Here is a 22,687-nt window from a genome sequence, read left to right on the forward strand (position 1 = left end):
CAGGCCTTCATTATAGCACTGCTCTACAGTATCACAACTCAGTCTTTTCCAGGAGGCCAGTCCCCTCTGCAACAAAAGAATCCGAGTTTACTCATGCTCTATTAAACATGATGGTTGAATCCTTTGCCTCATCTGTGCATTACTGATTTAGTTCATTCTGAAAAATTATTGCACATTTTGTGGGTTCAGTTCAAATTCTATGCGCTTGTTCTTCTTCTATTGCTGTGTAAACATGAACAGCACGAGATTAGTACTGAATAAATGACCTTGAGCAAGGTGTGTGCCATGAAGGTTCAGCATGACAGAGAGCTGGAGAAGACTGCTGGCTATGTGAGGGGTGAGGAGGGCAGAGCCAGAGCCCCTTGGTGCAGGTCAAACAGGCTCTGGGAAATACGAAAGAATTCAGGACAGCAATGATGTAGAGGCAGAGAGAGAGAGAGAGAGCAGAGAGGGAAGGAGGGGAGAAATCTGTGAGCTTGCTCAAGGAGAGAAATGGGAGAACTAGAGCGTTTTCCCCTCGTGGACACTCAATATCTATGACCACACTGAGGAACAGGAAGGAGAGAAAAACAGACAAGAGCATGTGCATTTTTCATGACTGCATTTAACACTTGGATTGATTTTTTTCTTCATTTTTTTCTTTCCCTCTACTGCTAACTCTCTCACTGTCTTCCAACAAATAAGTGATGTTTATCCAGGCAAAGCTGAAATGAGGTTGAGTAAATAATGACACCATCACAGATCTGTACCTACCATCTGGAAAAATACCACTAGCTGCCAATTTAATGCCTTTTAAACTTTTGTGACTGCTTGAATCATCATAAGGAGGCAAAATTATAAAACTTTTTAAAGTCTGTGTGCCAGAGCTGGACATTGCAACCTTATTTATGTATTTTTGAAAAGGTAAAACTGTGTCCATAATGGAAACATGTCCACTGAATGATTACAAAGAACTGTTGATTACATTACATTCATGTCTGTTGTCAACACTTTTGAAATTCCCAATGTGCAATATGTGTGCATGGCAATTGCAGGACAAAAACCAAAACAAAACATTGGTTAAGATATGGTCACAGTCAGAGAAAAAATGTGGTTATTGTCATTAAAGGGCAATTTTTAATAATTTCAGCTAACATGGCACATACACTACCAATCAAAAATTTGGGGTCACTTAAATGTGTCCTTATTTTTTAAAAGAAAAGCAGATTTTTTCAATGAAGATAACATTAAATGAATCAGAAATACAGTCTACACATACTTTATGTGGTAAATGACTATTCTAGCTGGAAATGGCTGATTTTTAATGGAATATCTACATAGGGGTACAGAGGAACATTTCCAGCAACCGTCACTCCTGTGTTCTAATGCTACATTGTGTTAGCTGATGGTGTTGAAAAGCTAATTGAAGATTGGAGAATCCTTGTTTTCGTGGAAAGCATGAAAATGTCTGGGTGACCATAACGTTTGAATGGTAGCGTATGCAATCTAAATTTAAAGTAAATACATTTTAAAATCTGTGTTTTTGTTTACAAGGTAACTCCCCAGAGAGCCTTTACATTTTTTAAGTTCAAGTTTCTGATTGAATCCAAAATAACTAAATTAAAAATGAAATTGTGTGGGTGACCCCACACTTCTGTACGGTTTGTGCATGCTGTGTTACATCTGACCTTCAGAAAGCTTTGATTGAAAGTGACCTGCTATTGCATGCAAACTGAACATAGCAGTTTATAAATGTCTCATTATTATAGCTAGGGCAGGGTCTGCTGTTTACAGGCTGCTGCAGTGTTGACTTTTCCTGGCTCCCACTGTTCTTCTCTTGTCAAGATGCATTTTGTGTTTCCATCTTTTGGTGCTGTAATAATTTAAAGTGTTGCTTGTGATACGCTGAGGCGCTGGACACTCAAAGAATCTGTGAATGTGAGGCAGTGTAAAGCTGAATATTTCTGAATGGCCTTTAACAGCAGGGAAGAGATGAACTGCTGGATTTCCCCTGCTCTTATTTCTTCACCACTTCTCTCCTTCTCACTTTCTCCCACCTCGAGTCAGTGTGTGCCATCTGATTGTGCATGACAGTCAGCCTCAGTGTGAAAATAAGCAGATGGGTAATTTTGTTTTGTATGGTTTGTGTGGATGCGTGGGTAGGTGTTTTTTCTGTCTGTGTATGAAGAAAGAGAGTGGGTGAGACAGAGCTAAGGAGCAGGGAATAATTTATGACCGCTGTACCCTATAATTAGCAAAAACTAAATTGCATGTCAATGTAGGAGGCAGTTAAATAGGGCTCCGCTTCTGTCAGAGGACATTACAAACCTCAAAAAGAGCTACAGTAGCAGGCGGCAGTTTTTCCACTGACTCTCGCTCTGAGCTGGAAAAAAAAGATTGCTAAACTAGGTGCCTTTGGCCTATATGATTTTAGACCCAATTTGGCAAGACCAAACAGTCAATAAGTTTGTGAAAAATCGCTAATTCTCATTATTTTTTGGCTTTAAATCTGTTAATAAGGGCACCAGTACAGCCCAAAGGCCTAATCTATTTTAAAACACAGAGCATATTCGGAAGAGAAGACAGCAAATTGCTGATTTTAATTCTTCCTCTATACACTCTGTTACCTTTGAAGGTTCAGGCTAGCTAAGAGTGTGTGCACATATGTATGTGTGTGTGTGTGTGTGTGTGTGTGTGTGTTTGTGTGTGTGTGTGTGTGTGTGTGTGTGTGTGTGTGTGTGTGTGTGTGTGTGTGTGTGTGTGTGTGTGTGTGTGTGTGTGTGTGTGTGTGTGTGTGTGTGTGTGTGTGTGTGTGTGGTATAAATCACCACAGCAGTTCCACAGATGGAAACAGTTTTCATTTGAAAAGACTGACAGCAGTTGACTGATTGATCAATGGACTTTTAAGCTCACAACAAACCTCCAGGTTTCATGTGAAAGCATGAGTAAGACTGGGGTGATACTTTTTCACTGTTCAAATCAACTTATGATGCAGAGTCTTGTTTTTTTTTCAACCATAGACCCTTCCAGTGTTATCCTCAAGTCTCAAGACAGTAGGTGACGAGGCGTTTGCTGCCTGAGTCTCTGGTTGCTTCCGTCTTGATAATCTGAGGCTGTTGAATCCATTATCACAACCCTATAAATCATTGCCCATAATCTGACAAAACTTTTAGGTCTCCATTAAAGTAATTTTGACAAATTACTCTCTGTATTTCACAGTGTGTTTGCAGACACATCATTAATACATCAGAATTTAATCGCTCATCTTAATAGCTCCTCTGCATTGTTGATTTTTAATAGCATTGTTGATGGCATGACATACCAGAGGTTTATTAGCATGCCCCATCTGTTTGAGGGGCTCTCTGGGGCTGATATTCATGTCACTCTTTGATGCCTGTCTTCAGATGTCTAATTGATGAAAAGGATGCTCGTGTTAAGCACAACAGTGTGTGCTATCAGCTTTAAGTTGAAGTCAGTAATGCTTGTTGTACTTGACAAAACTCATTCTGTATGAAGTTGTTTAACAATGCCAATACTTAAATAAAGCTTAAATAAATTATTTATGCAATTAATTGATATTAATCAGCATTAACTGATATTAATGCTGTAATACTAATGGTGCAAGCAATCCATTGTAGTGATTCCATAAAGTATCACCTGGCATAATAATCAGCTTTAAATTATTATATTCAGTGCACATAGTTAAATATCTAAGCCCGAACTGTTACTCCAAGGAACGCAGCTGAGTTATGTGATGACTGGCGTTGGTCTGTTTGTTTGTCTGTCTGTCAGCAACATTACTCAGAAATGGAAAAACACATTTCAATGACGTTTTCAGGGAAGGCCAGAAATGACACAAGAACCAAGTGATTAGATTTTGCCAGTGATGCAGCTTATAGTCTGGATTCGTGGATTTGTAAAAGATTTCGGTATCATTGCGAGACAGTGGCATGGCATCACTGTAACTATGACGACAAGTGAACACTACGTCACCTACCTGCTGATGATCACATGACTGCGATCCTCGGACAGGTCGCCAGTCTGTCACATCGCTACATATACAGACAAACAATCACATTCACACCTACTTACAATTTAAAGTTACCAATTAACCTTAATTTTGGATGTTGGGAGGAAGCTGGAAAACCTTGAGAAACCCACGCATCCACAGGGAGAACAAACTCTATGTGGAAAGATCCCAGGAAGGCGGGGATGTGAACCAGAGATCTTCTAGCTGCAATGCTGCAGTGCTAACCACCAAGCTACTGTGCAGACGGACATTAAATACAGAAAAGAAAAAATAAATAATGACTTGTAGTATGCCTTCTAGTAACTCAAAAGTTGTATATACGAAATGTTGCATCATTTTTTTAATTACCCAATGTTGCCTCAGTAGTGATAGAAAGCCCAACAACAGAACCCGAAAAAATCCTCTTTCACTGCCAAACAACTCCACTTAAGGTAAATGATCTTGTATTCATTTTTAAAAGCTCTCCTCCTTTTAAATCTGGAACATTTCTCACACCATCAACAGATTGATTTCACTTTCTTCATGGAAAATAAGTTTTTAAGACTGAACGTAACATTAAATGACTCATGAAAAGGCGTTTTCTGTTTGCTTGTTTTTCGCTTCTTTCTTCCCTTTCTGCGTTCTCATCTGTTAATCCTGGTCTGCTAACATTTAAATCTGTTTCTTCTGCAAAGCTATCTAATTTACCTCCTAGCTCATTAACAGCACTTCGAATCCTCCCAGTACCACATCTCTTTTGCTGTTTATTTGATCATCTGGGACAGCAACTCTTGCTCCTTTGCTTTTCTCTCTCTCTCTCTCTCTCTCTCTCCCTTTCTTCATCTCACCTCCTTGTTCTCCTGTTTCTTTTCCCTCAGGGGATGGTGAATGAAGGTGACACTATCCCTGACTTTTACCTACCATACATACACAACCGTTCAAAAGTTTGGGGTCACTTAGAAATGTCCTTATTTTTGAATGAAAAGCAGTTTTTTTTCAATGAAGATAACATTAAATGAATCGGAAATTCAGTCTAGACATTGTTAATGTGCTAAATGACTATTCTAGTTTAAATGGAGTATCTACATAGGGGTACAGAGGCCCTTGTACAATTATGTTAGCACATGGATAGAAGTGTGAGATTTCACGGAAAGCATGAAATTGCCTGGGTGATCCCAAACTTTTTAACGGTAGTGTGTCTTTCATGAAAAAAAGTGGAAACAGCAGGATGAGTGTGTGTTGAACTGAGACAGAAAACAAAGAGACTAGTAGTGGTTAAACACTACCTGACAGCTCTCGGGATTCTTCCTACATTTCAGCCAAATACTGGCTGCATTAACAGAAGATAGAAATGCGAAATACTGAATAGGGTTTTGATGTCTTTGGGAAGGCATTTTACCCTCAAGCGGGATGGAAGCAAACAGAAAGGAAGCATGACTAGAATGAGGTATGAATGCCACCTCCCCTAGGGCAGCCAGATTAGAAATGGCGACAGTGAGCAGCACGGGAGGAAGAATTGCAAGGCATGGCAAAAGAGCATAAGCTTAAGAGGGAGAGAGGGGGCAGGGGATGGTTTATTGACACAAAGATTAAATGGATCTCTTTGTAAAACCGCTGGCTCTTTCCCTGGTTGATCACACTCCCAAATTATCATTTGAGAAACAAGACGACATGGTCATCAATATCCCCCGCCACATGTGATGTCTATGAGTCTATATCCAAAATAGTGATAAAGGGCCATAACTCTGTTAAATATTATCGCACAGGTCTCATTTTCGAACTTGATCAAGGTGTCCATGGTGTGAAGCTACACTCTAAATTTTGTAATCCTAGCTGTAATAGTTTCCAAGAAAAGTTGTCCCCTTCATCTCGGACGGACGGATGCACGGAAGCACGGATGGACGGACGGATGGAGGCCAAACCTATATCCCCCTTTTCCACTTCGTGGAGGCGGGGGATAATAAATATGAGCGCTAGTATCACACGGGTAAATCAGTAAGCTTGTTGCACTCTTACTTTAGTACATGGTTGAATTAAAAACTAGAGGAGTGTGTAGAAGGGTGTTAGCATGGTACAATGTGTGTGTGTGTCTCTGTGTGTAAAGATTAGAGGTAATGGTAATCGCTGCAGCAGTTTGTGCTCTTTTGTGGCCCTCAGTTTAAAAAATTAAAGATGCATCCAACAATAACTTGAAGGGACAATCCAATTATCAGTATGAGGCGTAATTAAATATATGCTTGAAGGTGTGTTTTTTTAACTTAAGAGATTAAAAAGATGCTAAACTTAATTATACAGGAATCCGTAATTGTTATTGCTTGGGTTTAGGTTCCAAAACCAAAAGGCAAGAACAAAGATGCAGGGCTTTATGTATGGTCCTGCTTCACCAATTCACATTTGGAAATTTTGAGATAGTGAGGAATAAAGCGGTGAGGTTGTTTTTCTTTTATTAAAACTGACATCAGCATTAGATGTTTGGTACATTTCAGCATTAAAGCACATTTTGCAGGCCAGCTGTACAGTCCCAGACCACAGATGTAACCAATAATAATTCTTAAATTCAGTGGTAGCCCATCAGGTTTGCACAGAGAGCAGTCCAATTGGTTCTCGCTGGATTAACATATTTAATTTGTTCTCTGAAAATAATGACAAATGACATTGTCATCAGCTATGCAACGGCAAAGTACCAAACAGCTTACAACAGAATTGGCAGAACATTACTCTTTTTATCTTTAAAGTGACGCTAATCAATTTTTTGTTATTAATGATGATAAAATTACTTTGGGGCACTTTTGCCTTGCAGCTAGAAGGTCCCTGGTTTCTGCATGGAATTTAAATGTTCATTTGCACATGGGTTTTCTCTAGGTTCTCTGGCTTCCTCCCACAGTCCAAAAAATATGCTGAGGTAACTCTAAATTGTCCGTAGGTGGGATTGGGAGTGTGATTGTTTGTCTATGTGTTGCCCTATGATAGACTGGTGAGTTGTCCAGGTGAATCCTGCTTTAACTCTATGTCTGCTGAGATAGACTCCAGCCCCCTGCGACCCTAGTGAGGATTAAACGGTTTATAGATAATACATGGATGGATGGAAAATTACTTTGTATAATGTGGATAGGTTTATTTTGCATTAAGCTATATGACACATTAAAGGAAAAGGAAGACCATGAAGCTATAGGAGACCTAATATTTTTAGTCAACTAAATTTTAAAAATCCATTCCTAAAAGTTAAATGTGCTTCACAGGATGTTGAGCAGGAAAAACGATTCAGAAGCCTTTAAAGAACGTATTTCAAAGCTGTAGACTACCATGGGTTAAATTGTTTGACAGACAGAAGCCAGCTGACTGGCAGGCTATAGGAGTTCAAAAGGAGAACAGTCGGTGAGGGCAGAACTTGTTTTGGACAGTGGAGGTTAGAGCTACAAGGTTAGACTGTAAACAGAAGTGGGGAGTAGATAGAACTCCCTCACAACCTCATGGAGAGAAGCCTTGGTTTGCACATATTTTATCCCCACCTTTCAAACATTTCTTCATTTCATTTCATTATAATTGCTTTTTTCATATACATTTAGGTCTCAGTCAGACTTGCACACCTGGACATTGCAATTTTACCCCTTTCCCAAATTAAAGGGGAAAGCTTCCAAGAGGGGTAAATCCTTTTTCTCGGCACCGTATTACATTGGTTGGGATTCATCTCTGTGGAAACCCACAAAATGGAAGAGAATACTCAAACATGTTTTGAAAGGGTTGTACTTTAAGCCAAGCTGTGATATTGTCCTAGACATAAACATTTAGTTCTGGTACCTATACTTAACCATAACTTGGAACATGCAGTTATTAGCATGAAAGTGTCAACCAATGTGTGATATTTTCCTAAACCCATCCACATAGTTCTGGTGCCTGAACCTACCAAACAACTTGTGAAAACTAAAGATAAGCAATGAGTTCATATGTAATCTAAGAAGCACCTATGTTTATCTCCTCCAATCTCCTTATGCAGATTTTTTTCGGGCTCTTTCAAGCTGAAAATGTAACACTTTGTCACTGGTGTAAAAATATGTTTGTTTCATTCAGAATGAAATTGCATTTTCCTGTAACATAAATTACCATGTAGTTAGGATAGGAACACAATTTTGTGGAGAAAGTCTTGCCAGTACCTACTGTAACAAAATCACAGTACTAGCAAAAAATATAAACTATTATCGTGTTCTCATCAACCGAGTACCAAGGCATCAGTGGTTGTCACATTGAATACCAATGTTGTTTCACATAATATCATTGCAAATTGTGATTTACGAATATTTGATTCTAAATACACTACCATTCAAATGTTTGGAGTCACCCAGGCAATTTCATGTTTTCCATGAAAACTCACACTTTAATTCTTGTGGTAACATAACAGCACAAGAGTTTTCTAATCATTAATTAGCCTTTCAACACCATTAGCTAACACAATGTAGCATTAGAACACATGAGTGATGGTGCTGGAAATGTTTCTGTACTCCTATGTAGATATTCCATTAAAAATCAGCTAGACTAGTCATTTACCACAATGTCTGATTCATTTAATGTTATCTTCGTTGGAAAAAAAAGTGCTTTTCTTTCAAAAACAAGGACATTTCTAAGTGACCCCAAACTTTTGAACGGTAGTATATATAAAATGAAAACAAGGTAAAATGGATAATGTCATGTAAAGTTAACAGTACAATAGTTTGTCAACACTTGGCTATCCAAGAAAGAACAATACACCACACAAATTTTTAAAAGCTCTTTGATATAAAAAAATAAAAACATACAAATATACCATATATAATATAAAACAGCCAAAAAATTAATGGATTCCCTTGACTTAGCATATATAGGGACAGAACTAGCAAATTACCAGAGTGGTATACTGGTATAACTTAAGACTAATAGAGGATAGTTTTATGAATCCTGTACAAATCCATAATTGTTCAGCTAGCTTGTGAAGCAGGTGAGAGACACATTCAATGAAAGATCACACAGAGTTAAAGAATCTAATCAAATGGTGGCCCTAATGTTGTTAGGACCTTCTAATGAATATCTTAACTCAGTGTATCATTTAGCCTTGTCCAAACTGAATGTTTTTATGAAACAGAAAATGCACACGAACAACAGGTTGCGTTTTCTCCTACAATAGCCACTTAAATAGCATCCTTTTTTCAACAATATCTTGTCTCTGTTGAATACATTAGGCAGCTAGTCATCTTCGCCCCCTGTGTCAGTGACTAAATGCCGGGTGGGATGTCAGAGGGCTGCTCTCCACTTTGATGATGACTCACTGTGGCATGGTGCCTTTGATCCTCTCCCAAGCTTTGTGAATAAAGAATACACTTTGATTGACGCTGCACACATTACAGGACGATTGAGAGTTGGCAGGGGAGGAAAAGACGCGTCTGTCATGTTGAAAAGCTTCATGTCTCTGCTGCTGAGGGCCAAGTTGGAGGAAAGCACTTTTGAGCTGATTTCAACATCTAACCCTATATAATGCCTATTATGGGAGCCTCCCCTGCACAGTAGCTATCTATCCTTTGTCATGTGCAGGAGTGTTTGATTTCCGCCGTGTTTGATCAACACCCACGGCTATTTAAAAGCAGACAGCCAAATACAGATTGAGTTAGTTACAGTTATGGGCTGAAATGAACCTTCAGTGCTCATCATGCACACACAATGTGACATGGCAAAGTAGAGTGAGGATCAGCCTTAATCAACCATAATGGGTGATAAAATGAGCTTAGCTGCTGCTACAAAACACAGCTCTCTTCTTAGTTTTAGATCCTCCCCAGTATTCGAGCCCAGTGCGAGCAATCACAAGCCTATTATGCAGGGATAACAAGAAAACAAGAGAGTGGGAATCGAAGAGCAGCCAGTAACATACAAATCTCATGTATTGTGCGTTAACTCAGTGAGGTGTGTGCCTTGGAATTTCATTAAAAAGGGGGGAAAATTTAGACAAAATACAAAATGTTTAGGTTTTTTAGTTCACCACGAGCAATCCATCAGATACAGTAGATATAAATTGTAAATAACACATAGCAGACAAGGATAAGCCTCACGAGGGCAGCTGAGTGTGGTGATTTTAATATGTTAAGAAAACGTATTGAGTGTGTAAGAGCGGTGGCACACACTAATCAGAGCAACTGGGGAAATCAAGTAGACTTTGAATTCAGTTAGTTATTAGTCCCAGTGCAGGGCATAACATACATTTAAACAAATTCAGGGATCTGGGGATATAAAACCTTGCCATGTTATAATCACAGGATATATGTGGTTCGTGTGTGGTTACAGAACATTATCAGGCTGTGAAAGATGGGATAAATACCTGCAGATTGCAATCCTGTCAGCTTCACACAAGAAAAGTCCAAAGTCTCTCAAAGCTTTCTTGCAAGCACATGCACATGTTCCCATACAAAAAAATACATGTTAACTTTCTGTGTGTACAAGCATTTGTTCAGCTAAGTTGTACCTTGTGTACTGGAGAAATTCAAAGCAATCTGCCACCTCTCCCAAAACTAGCCGAGCACTCAGTGTAACACAAAGGATGGCACAGAACACCTGCTGAGATGATGGAGATGGCTGGCAGCCAAAAGAACATATGGGTCTCTTTCTGGCCCTAATGAAGACAACCTGACATAAATATTGGACAAAACGGTCCACTCTGGAGACCTACGCTGTCTCACGGTAATGTGGCTGATATTGACGTAAATCCTTGATCAACATTTGGGTGTTTAGGCAGGAGAAGTTAGACTAGAAGGATTGCTAAAAAAGAAAAAAAGCATAATTGGAGGTGTTATACTACACATTCATGCGTAACAACATAGCTTCCCAAAAGCATAAACAGTGTCGTGTTCACTGAAGCCTACAGGAAACAGAACATACCATACAAAGCAGCGGGATGGAGTGATTTTGCCACTGTAAACACGAGCAAGCTTGCAACCTTCACAAGGCGTGTGATCTGTCAGAATACCTTAGTGTTAAGAGAAAAGCTTATTGGAGCTTAAAAGACTGTGTTATCCTCAAGCTCTAAGCTTGTGTCCAAAAAGACAAACATCAATCAAGTGAGAACACAGGTAATTTGGTTACGTCAGTGCTGTTTTCATGTTTCATATTTAAAAGCAACCCTTTAAACCACACCATTTAAATAACGCTTAAGGTTTTGATAAGAATTTTTCTTTTTTTTTTAAATAATAGAGATTAAAAGAATCTTGTGTCACACTGTTCTTCCAGTTGTACAGACTGTGATATTCTATAGCTCAAACTGAACGCGAAATTTTTTTAGAGCAATTCAAAAATCAAACCAAAAAAAGAAGCACTAACACCACTTGCTGTCCCAAATCTTCATTTTTGTTGTCATCCATGTGGAGGCCTGAGGCCAGTCAGGGAGGCTAACTGTTAAAATGAGTGCCTGACATCGAAGCTCTAGCTCTTTGGAGAGATAATGGCCTGGACCACAGACACAATAGTAGCCTCCCTCTGCGAAGAAATGTTGTCCTGTCAGTTTATAGCTCTACATGTTCCCTATTTATAGCACACCATAATTAATATGCAGTAATTGAAGCCTGCAAGGAGAGTTGAAACATACAGAGTGCTATACACACAGGGAGAAAATCAAGCAAAGACTTGAAACGCTCTCATCACAGCTGTCAGAATTTATGCTGCCAAGGAACACGGTGGAGTTATGTGACGATCGGCATACGTTTGTCCGTGTGTTTGTCTGTTAGCAGCATTACGCAGGTACAAATGGATGAACAGATTTGGATGAAATTCTCAGGGAAGGCCAGAAATGACACAAGGACCAAGTGATTAGATTTTGACGATGATGTGGCTTCTCGTGTGGACCCATGGATTTGTTCAAGATTTCTATATCTTTCACAGTCACTGTAACTATGACTACAAGTGAACACTCTGTCAGCTGCCTGCTGACAATCACATGATTGGGATCCTGCTACAAATCGACCGCTGAGGACTTATCACGACTTATCCATCAGAAATCACACGAGAAACAATTGATTAAATTGTGGGGGTGTTTCTGAGTCCCATCAGTTCCCACCACCCGCTACATATTTAGGCCACGTGATTCCGTACATAATGTACACATGTATAACACACACCTGTACTCAGCACAAAGTCATTTTTCTATTAAAGATAGCAGCCTTGGTGGAGTACTGTGTTCTCTGAGTCCCTTTCTTGTTTGTAATTCTACATTACCATCAGGGATAATCTTCAGCCTTGAGTTGTATATTAAAAAAGCTGAAAAAAATGTGCAAAACAGTGCAGCACACCTCTGTCACAAAGAGTTAAAGCCAGTTTTTACAGTAAAAGGCATAAATGATCAGTAATCATCTAGTATTGTCAAAGTTCATCAGTCTCGTGTTTCATGGGGTGTTTCTGTACTCACATCACCAACTCAAGCCAGTGACATCGTGGGATCCATGATTCACAGCTGAAGTCATAATTCCTCAGGGGTTCAAACCATCCAACTTAGCACTCTCATATTATCACGCCGGCTGTAATCCGTTCATTAAGGAAACAATCTTTTTTGATAATTAATGACATTTAAATGATGATGTGATGTACCGCACTGTATATGTGGGAGCAGTCTTCCTTATAGCACAGTAATGATCCACAGCATTCTGCTAATCAGTCAATTAATCACCATCTTATGAATTTAATCTCTTACTTAGGCCCTGTTCTACATAATAGGTTTTAAGCATTCAAATCCATGTTTGGATTACAAATGAAGCTCCTTCTAGTGATATGCTCATAAACTTGGCTTCCATTGACAGTGCTTGATTTGAGATGTCATTTGGAAACATGTTGTTTTTCCTCCTCAGCACACGAGGAAGTGAATGACAGTGCACGATGCATGCATTGAGATTTTTGCAGGGAGCTATTAAAACACATTTTATTTTTTTATTTTATCGTTTATGGGTGTAAACAGCAGAGTTCATAACATTGAAGGGAGGTATTTTCTGATGAAAACAAAGAGATAATTTTTGCTTTAGTAAAAATAGAAGTCCCTCAATTAAAAAAGCAAACGGGGGGCGAGGGGGGAGGGGATTTTTGAATGGATTCTGGATTCTCTTACAGGGAATGCTCGCAGCCCAGCTCTCGGAATGGTAATCTTTGTCAGTCGCTCCACTCCTCTGGTCCAGATTGTAAAAGCAGATGGCTTGCCGTAACATTTTCTTTACGGATTATGAACCCAAATGACTTTGGTGCTCCTTTAACTCTCCTCCTACCGCTGTGCGGATGACATTCGACATTTAGAATTTGTTGCATGACAATATCCTACAGTAAAATGGTAAACATGGTAGATGTTTCTGCTTAACATCACCATGCTGTCATTATCAACAATTCTTAACCTTGCTGGTCTTAACTGTTGGTCCCATGACATGGTACTTGGCATGGCAGTCCTGTGAGCTGTTAGCATCACTCTAGACTGCTGTCTAGAGATATAAAACCTGGAGACCATTTTCTCATGGATACAGAATATTATATCTATATTATTGTAATCCTCTTTGAGTCAGTATATTAACTAAAATGACCCTATTTGCGGGCTTGGTGGTTAACACTTCCGTCTTGCAGCTGGAAGATCCCTGGTTTGCGTCCTTAAAGGGATTTTTCTGCATAAAGTTTGAATCTTCTCCCTGTGCATGCGTGGGTTTTCTCCAGGTTCTCCGGCTTCCTCCCACGGTCCAAAGACATGTTGAGGTTAATCGGTGATTCTAAATTGTCCGTAGGTGTGAATGTGAGTGGGATTGCTTGTCTGTATATGTAGCCCTGTAGGCTGGTGACCTGTCCAGAGTAGGGTTGTCAAGATTAACCGGTTTCACGATTACCGCGATTATAAATGGACACGGTGTGATAGTCGTAGCTATATTTAGAAGCCACGATAACCGCAGAAATGTCTCGCGAGAGGCGCAAAGCGAGAGACGTAAGTTTCGGGGAGGCAGACACAGTGGCGCCACGCCAGAGCACATGCTGCAGTCAGAGCGGTCAGAGCACAGAGCGGGCTTGCTTTCACTCACCGGTGAGAATGGCAGAAGGAGGAACTCCCCGGCCGGAGTTGCATCCACCAAAAAAACGTTTGAAATCAGCTGTGTGGGATCACTTTGGGTATCCAAAAGATGATAAAGGTGAAGTAATTGCAGATGGACACCCGACGTGCAAAGCTTGTCGTCGGAAAGTTGCAGCAAAAGGCGCAAATACATCAAACATGATCCAACATCTTCGAGATTATCATCCTTCTCTCTTTGTTCAATTCAAGGTAAACGCACAGTTCCCCAAAAAGCATGTAAAAAGTTACAGCGCATAGGCGAAACAAACACACACGGGTCCTGGAAGCGCTGTGGAGCGGGGGAGAGGAGAGGTGCGGGAGGAGGAGGAGGGGGTCGGGGGCTTACGCGCAGCATCTCCCTTTCAGCACGAGTGTTGATTCCACATATAGTGTATAATATATTGATAGCAGACAAGTAAAATAATGAATAGCCTCTAAGAAGTAAGAAATACTAATGTTATTTGTTTATATTTGATATTACTATATTAAATAGTTCAGTACATATTTTATTCTCTTATTCAAAATTTAATATAAACGTATTCATTAATTTATTTTAAAGATTTATATTTATTTATTTCTTCCAGCAAAAAACTCCAGGTGCCCTTCCTGCTGCTACTGCCCAGCCAACAGTTGAAGAGTCATTTTCCAAATGCATTAAATATGCACCTTCGTCCAAACAAGCCAAAGAGCTCAATCATGCAGTTGCATATTACATAGCCAAGGACATGTTACCGTTTCATAGTGTGGAAAAACCTGGATTTCAGTATTTGATGAGAAAAGCCGTTCCACAATACAAAGTGCCATCACGAACCCACTTTTCCACAAATGAAATACCCAAATTGTACATGGAGGTGAGAGCAAGCATCGAGGAACAAATAATAGGAGTGGAATGGTTTGGGGCAACAACAGATGTGTGGACAAGTAGTGGAGGTGGAGGAGAACCTTACATCAGCTTCACTGTTCATTATGTGAACGCTGATTGGGAACTCAAGGCTCATTGCCTTGAAGCCTTATACTTTCCTGAAGATCACACTGCAGATCATATAACAGAAATGGTTGAAAACATGCTTCAGGACTGGGGCCTCTCTACAGAAAACCTAACTGGCATCACCACTGACAATGCAACAAATATGAAAAAGGCTTTCACAAATTTTCCTTGTGTATGGTTTTCATGTTTTGGGCACAATCTGAACCTGGCGATAAGTAAAGTTCTCAAAATCCCAAGAGTGGAGAAAGCTGTAAGAGCATGCCGCCATCTTGTGCAAGCTTTCTCACGCAGCTGGAAGAAGAAAAGAGAACTAAAGAAGAAACAAGGAGAGCTTGATATCCCTGCACATGCCCTAATTAATGATGTGGTCACCAGGTGGGGATCCACATTTGCGATGATCTCCAGATTCCTGGAGCAGCAGCAAGCAGTATGTGCTGTTTTGGCTGCAGACAGAAGTTCATGGCATCTAATGCCATCTGATTCAGACATCACTGTCTTGGAGACAGTGCACGAGCTTCTGAAACCACTGAACGAGTTCACAGATGTAATGGCTTCAGAGAAACAAGTCACACTCTCCTCCTTGAAACCAGTGCTCGAACACATACAAGGTCAAATCCTAACCCAAAACCAAGAAGACAGCAAACTTACTGAAGAAATGAAGAGTGCTGTTCGAAATGACCTGCTACTTCAGCTGAGGTACACAGAAGAAATGAAAAAGGTCATTGATATTGCTTGTTTTATTGATCCCAGGTTTAAAGGCAACTTCACAGAAAGCCTAGAGGACACTGTGAAATCCTGTGCAGCAGAAGCTGTTGCACTTTCTCCAACTACTGAAATGGCACAAGAACAACCTCATTCAAGCGCCACTGCTGGGGATGATGACAGTGCAGACGAAGGCACCAGCGCTGCATGTTCTAGAAAGAAAAGCACAACGTTGTCAGGACTCCTTCGAAGAATCACAAAAGCTCACACACCAGCTGCGGTACCCAAGACATCTCAGGAAAAAGTAGACTCAGAGTTGAAACTGTACCTATCACTGCCAGTGATTAGTGCAGATGAAGATCCATTGTCTTGGTGGAAGACACGAAAAGAAGAAATGCCTCTTCTTTCAAAACTGGCCAAAAAGTTTATGTGCATTCCAGCAACAAGTGTGCCCTCTGAGAGAATATTCAGCACAAGTGGCCACATTGCATGCCCTCAACGGTCCAGGCTCAGCACTGAGAATGTGAACATGCTTACATTCTTGCATCATAACTTGCAATGACTGAATAAGTTCTGAAAAAAACTCTTGTTCAACAATCTATATTACCTCTGTTATCATGTTATTTATTTGGTTAAATTGACATATTTGTTTTGTAAATTATGTCTACATTGTATTTTTATTCCAGTAAAGGCAGCAAAAGTAGCTTAAAATCTTGTGCCTACAGTTCCTAAAGTTAATTTATGTTCATGTTCTATTCTATCCTTTATTATATAGTGTGTAGTTTTGTACCTTAAAACACTGGATGTTTTAAAATTTCACCAATAAAAATGTTTAAAGTAAAAAACATAATATTTCAGTTGTTTTCTTTCAAAACGCCGATAATCGCGAATAATCGCGAAATCGTGATTATTTCTCTGACAATAATCGTGACTGAAAAAATTGACATCGTGACATCCCTAGTCCAGAGTGTCCCCTGCCTCTGACTCTGGCCCCCACCCTAACGAGGATGAAGTGGTGTATAGATAAGGGATGGATGAATGAACACTATTTGCACTTCATTTTGAAATGTCCACAATATGTGAGTTTTCAGTGTTTCTTGCTTTAGATAAATTTTGTTTGGAGGAGAACTGATACAGCCATATCTTAATTTGAATACCTCAGCTGACAGAAATACTAATGTGATTTCTGTTCTGCCTTGAGGATTAAGTGACAGGAGGAGAAGACAGATATATTCTGGTTTCTACTGAATGTGAAACTCACAAAAGTGGAACTCAGGGAAGTGTTTTTTGCTCAATTAACACATTACAGTTTCTTTTCCCCAGAGTTGTTTTCTCTCCATGCTAATATTTAGACATATTTTGTTATTTATGGATGAGGCCCGTCCACAAAGTTGGCTCTTAGCAAGTTAAGCGCTTGGTATCTCCATTTTTTTCTTCCTTTATTTAACAGATGCCCTTATAGCCTTTTTGAAGCTGTCACATGCTTTGACACACACATCAGCTCACACGATACACAGGTCATAGTAAAACATCTTGAAAAATCACAAAAATAGTGTAACTAGAGACTGTAAATGGAACTTGACCTGAAGTAATATTAAATATAGACAAGCTTATCATTACCAGTATCAGTTTGGTACAATAAATACAAACAACAAATCAGACACATGATAAATGAAATGTGGTTTTGTTTTTTGTGCTGGAGCTGTACCATAAGAGAAGTTACAATAACAGTGCCTTTTAATCCCCACAATCACGATTTTCTTGCTTCAGTTTGGAAACTGCACCACGTTGGCTCAGAAAATATGTAGGAAATGAACTTTCTGCCATTGTTTATCCCATTTACCCTCACCCAAAAGGAAATGTAGTGCCAAGTAATACAGAAAAAAGAAAAAGACATGCAGAGCAGTGAGCTGCTATATAAGACTTCATATTGGTTTCTGCACATTTTTGTAATAAATCCTCTATTAATTTAACTCCTAAAATTAAACTACAGAGTAATGTGGTCACTTATATGCTGAATATATTTATTCTAACCATGGGTTACCATTGGAGCATATTAAGCCATGCATCGAGGTGTCATGCGACGGATCACACACAATAGAGGGGTCTTACACAATGTATTCTGTCCCATCAATAGTGAAACAGGCTATATTGGAGCCAAGCTGACTTGGCTCCTCATATGTGGAGGGCCATTGGCAATGAAACTGTGTTATATGGCCCAGTAGTGCTGACAGGTTTCTTTCCCCTGTTCTTCTCCTCCTCCCTCCCTCTCTTCTTTATTTCTCCCTCATCTAGGCTGTGGAGAGGCTGGCACGTGGCAAGAGGAGGTGGAAAGGATGGATCCTCAGCCCGGTGTAAAAGCCTCCCCCCAGGGAAGCCGGCCTCAGACGCAAGGCCTCATGGGCCGTTGACCTGCTGTTTCTGTGATTTATGGCGGCTGGAGGCCTCTGGCCACTGCAGACTACTCTCCTCCATTTCCCCAAACACACTCTTCAGGACTGCAAGGAGCCACACACACTGCACCACCGTCTACAGGAGTATCCAAAGAGGGATTCCTCATACATGCTGAGCCGTAACACACCTGTGCATATATCTATTGTTTACTGGACTGTCTCAGACAAAAATAAACACATTTGTAAACATTCCTACACTACAGCACAGTGCTGTGCCATCCCATCACATGTCCTTTGGACTAACTCTGCTATCAGAGTGTTCTTCCTTTGACTGTGTGTTGATTACGATCAGTAATGGCGTGTCAACTGTAGAGTCGTCTGTGTAACTGCTGCTCAGGGGCAGAGCTGAATCAATGGAAGAGTACTGAGTAACGAAGTGATGTTCCTGTTTTCACATGGTCTGAGAGCAATCAGTTGCCAGCATCTCTTTGTTGATCTCACACAAGACTCTGCATCTACTTTGAAGTAATAACAGACTATTAGTGCAGTGACTTGTAGTATTAATTTGATATTAAACATACTGTAGCTGGTCAGTTACTCCTGTGCACATGAAGTCTGTCATACCACCTTAATAACCCTTTTTTCTTCACCTCTAAAGGTTTGGAGTGTACACAGTACATTTTACTGTCTGGACTATTTTATTTTTACATTTGAAAGCTGTGGCCTGAAAGTGAGAGCCAACAGGTGCCCTCGCCATGGTGTTGCCACCTCCAGACAAACGCCACGTGTGCCTGACCACCATTGTCATCATGACCAGCATGGCCTTCATGGACGCCTACCTGGTGGAGCAGAACCAGGGTCCCAGGAAGATCGGTGTGTGTATTATTGTGCTAGTAGGAGATGTTTGCTTCCTGATAGTGCTACGGTACGTGGCAGTGTGGGTTGGTGCCGAGGTGCGCACCGCCCGACGCGGATATGCCATGATTCTTTGGTTTCTGTACATCTTTGTCCTGGAGATCAAACTCTACTTTGTCTTCCAGAATTGCAAGGCCGACAGGAAAAGTCTGGAGACAGTGGCAAGGAAGGCTTTGACATTACTATTATCTGTTTGTGTGCCTGGTTTATACTTGGTTCTGGTGGCTCTGGATAGTATGGAATATGTGAGAACTTTCCGGAAGAAAGAGGACATGAGGAGTCGTCTGTTCTGGGTGGCTTTGGATTTATTGGACTTGCTGGATATCCAGGCCAACCTGTGGGAGCCCCAGTGGACAGGCCTGCCTATTTGGGCTGAGGGCCTGATGTTCTTCTACTGCTACATCCTGCTGCTGATCTTGCCCTGTGTGTCACTCAGTGAAATAAGCATGCAGGGGGAGCACATGTCACCTCAGAAGATGATGCTGTACCCAGTCCTAAGCCTGGTCACCATAAACGTGGTCACCATCCTAATACGGGGTGTAAACATGGTGTTGTTCCAGGACAGCCGCGTTTCCACCATCTTTGTTGGCAAGAATGTGGTGGCCATTGCCACCAAGGCGTCCACCTTCCTGGAGTACCGCAGACAGGTAAAGGAGTTTCCCCACCCACAGAACGCAATGGCACTGGAGTTACAGCAGAACTCTGTCAGCCACACGCAGCCGCTGCCCAATGCCACCAGTTTGCCACATGAACCTTCACCAGCGCAGGATGTCATCGACACATGACCATCACAGCTGGACTCAGCTTTGTTTGAAACTGACTGAAAGTTCTGGGGTTGGAGGATAGAAAATCAGCTGCATGACAGGATGATATTCTGCTCTTGTCAAGCTCACATGAACTGCTATAAACCCATAAAAGAGATTTTTAGCATCACCTGCCTGTCAGAATATGCTGTAAACCTACACTTGACTCTGAGTGCAGCGTGCAGACTTTAAAGTCAGAACAAAGATTTTTATCGTGCTATGGTGTTTTTATTTGTTTCAGATGTTTTAAAAGTCTAAACTTTATTAAGAGACAATCTCTACACTGCACAGCTTGGTAATATTATGTTGTGTGAAATGGACAGCGAGTTTCCCCTCCTATATTCTTTGAAGGTCACTTATTTTGACAGTGCATCAGTGGCATTTCCTCTGAATTCCAGCACCAAAGGACATACCAGTCAGCATGAAGTACTGATGGAGAGAAGGAGCTGAGACTAATAAGGGTCAATCATGAGGGGCTATCTGTGCTGTGCTACAGCAAGTTTGGAGGCTTCTGTGCTGAGATAGGACCTCTGTTGACGCTGCTGTCCTTGTCAGTGTAATGCTTTATGGCCAAAGGTCTGATTAAAGCACTGGCACACACCACTAGACCATGCACTTCTGGCATCCACACTGTGTGTGTGCGTGTATGTGTGTGCGTGTGTGTGTGTGTGCGTGTGTGTGTGTGTGCGCAAACACGCAAATCTATGGAGTTTGTATGCCTGAATATGTGTGTGTTCGCCACAGGAGGTTTAGGTTGTTTCAGGTTGTTTTGTAAAAGATACAAGTGGATTATGGCTGTTACTAACTGAAAATGAGACAAAATACAGTATGTAGTGATGTCAGAAGTAAAACAACATGATGTAGGAAAGATACTTTTTGTTTCCTGTACTGTACATTCCTCCTAAACTAGCTCAAGTCTTGAAGTCAGATAATGAAGAAGTCCAGAGAATGCCTCATTATAGATTTAATGACTAAAATGCAAAAATACAGTAACATAGAATAAGAGATATTTGAAACATTATTATTATTATACTTATTATTATTATTATTATTATGTACATTCATTTATCATATTTACATATTGGAGGCCAATTACGTTTTAATAAAATTCTAAATGAAAAATAATAATGAGCATGGTTTCTTTTTCCATACAGTTGATTATGATTAACTAAAATCATTTTTAGTTCAATTCAGAAGTATTTGATGTCCTTGTTGTCCTTGACAGCTACCTGACAGCAACAAACTGCAAAGATACATCTGTTATATTTTGTATGAAAGAGTACACACAGCACATAACTATTTAGACTGAACAGCTTTTTCCAGGAATTTCTCTGGAACATTTTTTTTCTCTAAGGCCATGACATTTGGGGGCTGCAAGCAATGAATTTATCTTTAAAATGTGACAAAAATGTATGAACCATTCCTCAGTTTCTCCCTTTTCCTCCTCGTTCTCATTATCACCTCCTAACTTGCTTTCTTTTTCTTCTGTAAACAGTAATCTTCTCTGACCCAGTATAATTTACCAAGCAGAAGTTTTTCAACCAATAAATTGCCTTCATGTTGCCATAGAGAATTGTATTTTTGGACCTGAGTGCTGTGGAGGGATGAGAAGAGGCCGGCCCCACGAGAAAAGTCACTTTACCGTTGTCAGGTTAACTAAGGTTAACTGCTGACCTCAGCTCAAAGAGACACACTGTCAGACCCACTTCATTACAGATAACTGTCAGTTGCAGAGGCTCAAAGAGAAGATATATGTAAAGAAAAATAGATACATAGATATCTAGAATGGTGATTGGTTTCAAATTGCTACAAGTTGTATCATATTTTCTTGATTACTTGCTAGGATGTCTTTTGCAAAACATACACAATCGCAAATAGAAGTTTCACAATTGCAAGAAACTGAAATTACACAGAGCAGTGCTGAATTCATTTCCCATGCCCACTATGCTGTTGTTTTAAGCTCATCAAACAGCCGAGCATTAAAGTGAGCGAGTCGGATCAGTTTGGGGCTTAAAGTATCTGCAAAAACTGCCAGTCTCTTCTCCTGGAATCTCTCTACAGAAACATATTGATTGTTCAAGATGGTGGAGTATTAAATATTTTTGAGGCATGGAGCACATCCAGTTCATTCTGATGATCTGTTTTCACTTCAGCTCCTGTCTTACAGAAACTCTCCACCATTAAAGATAATGAATGAAATAAGAAATGTTGACATTGTGTATTATTGCTGGTCTTTGCAGGGCATTTTCTGATGTTGAATTCTTCACCTTAATTTTTGCAAATATGAAAGAGCTCTACTGCTGTCTATTGACTATTGGAAATTATTAATGTAACAGTTTATGATGTTTTGTGTTTTTTATTCATGTATTTACCGTTATGGGACAGTCAACAGCTGAGAGTGAACAGAGCCCAATAAAAGGGAGATCAGCATTTTGGTTCATTGTAGCTTGGATCCTAATTTCATTGCTTTGGCCATGTTTCCTATCAGTCCTAATGATATTAAGCTCACCAAGTTAATTAGTGGCATCTGAGAACATGATGACATTGCTGTGAAGAGATTGGAGCAAATAACACATTTGGCCAGACAACATGAGTGTAAATGCAACTTTACACAAAACAATGCAACTGTTTCCAATTGGAAGCACAAACTCAAGCAGCACATACTGCTCTGATTTTCAGCCAGGCGTGCAGCTCCGCCGTGCCAAGAAGCGTGGCGGAGTTATTTGTGAACAACTGAACAACTGACGTTGGTTTGTCTGTCTGTCTGTCTGTCCGTCTGTCTGTTCGCAACATTACTCAAAAATAGATTAACAGATTTGGATG

The 22,687-nt window shown here is 40.2% G+C and overlaps 1 protein-coding gene across 2 annotated transcripts in view; it reads left to right on the top strand.

Moving 5' to 3' along the window:
* tmem121ab (transmembrane protein 121Ab) overlaps nucleotides 1–22,299 on the top strand; it is a 47,411-nt gene extending 25,112 nt beyond the window's left edge. For both annotated transcript variants that reach the window (XM_051960742.1, XM_051960743.1), the window contains exon 2: nucleotides 18,049–22,299. In XM_051960742.1, the coding sequence (XP_051816702.1) occupies nucleotides 18,902–19,846 (945 nt within the window). In that variant the 5' untranslated portion in view covers nucleotides 18,049–18,901 and the 3' untranslated portion in view covers nucleotides 19,847–22,299. The remainder of the gene's footprint in view (nucleotides 1–18,048) is intronic.
* The last annotated feature ends 388 nt before the right edge of the window (nucleotides 22,300–22,687 follow it).

Source organism: Acanthochromis polyacanthus, chromosome 16 (genome assembly GCF_021347895.1).
Source record: "Acanthochromis polyacanthus isolate Apoly-LR-REF ecotype Palm Island chromosome 16, KAUST_Apoly_ChrSc, whole genome shotgun sequence".
Taxonomy (NCBI): Eukaryota; Metazoa; Chordata; class Actinopteri; family Pomacentridae; genus Acanthochromis; species Acanthochromis polyacanthus.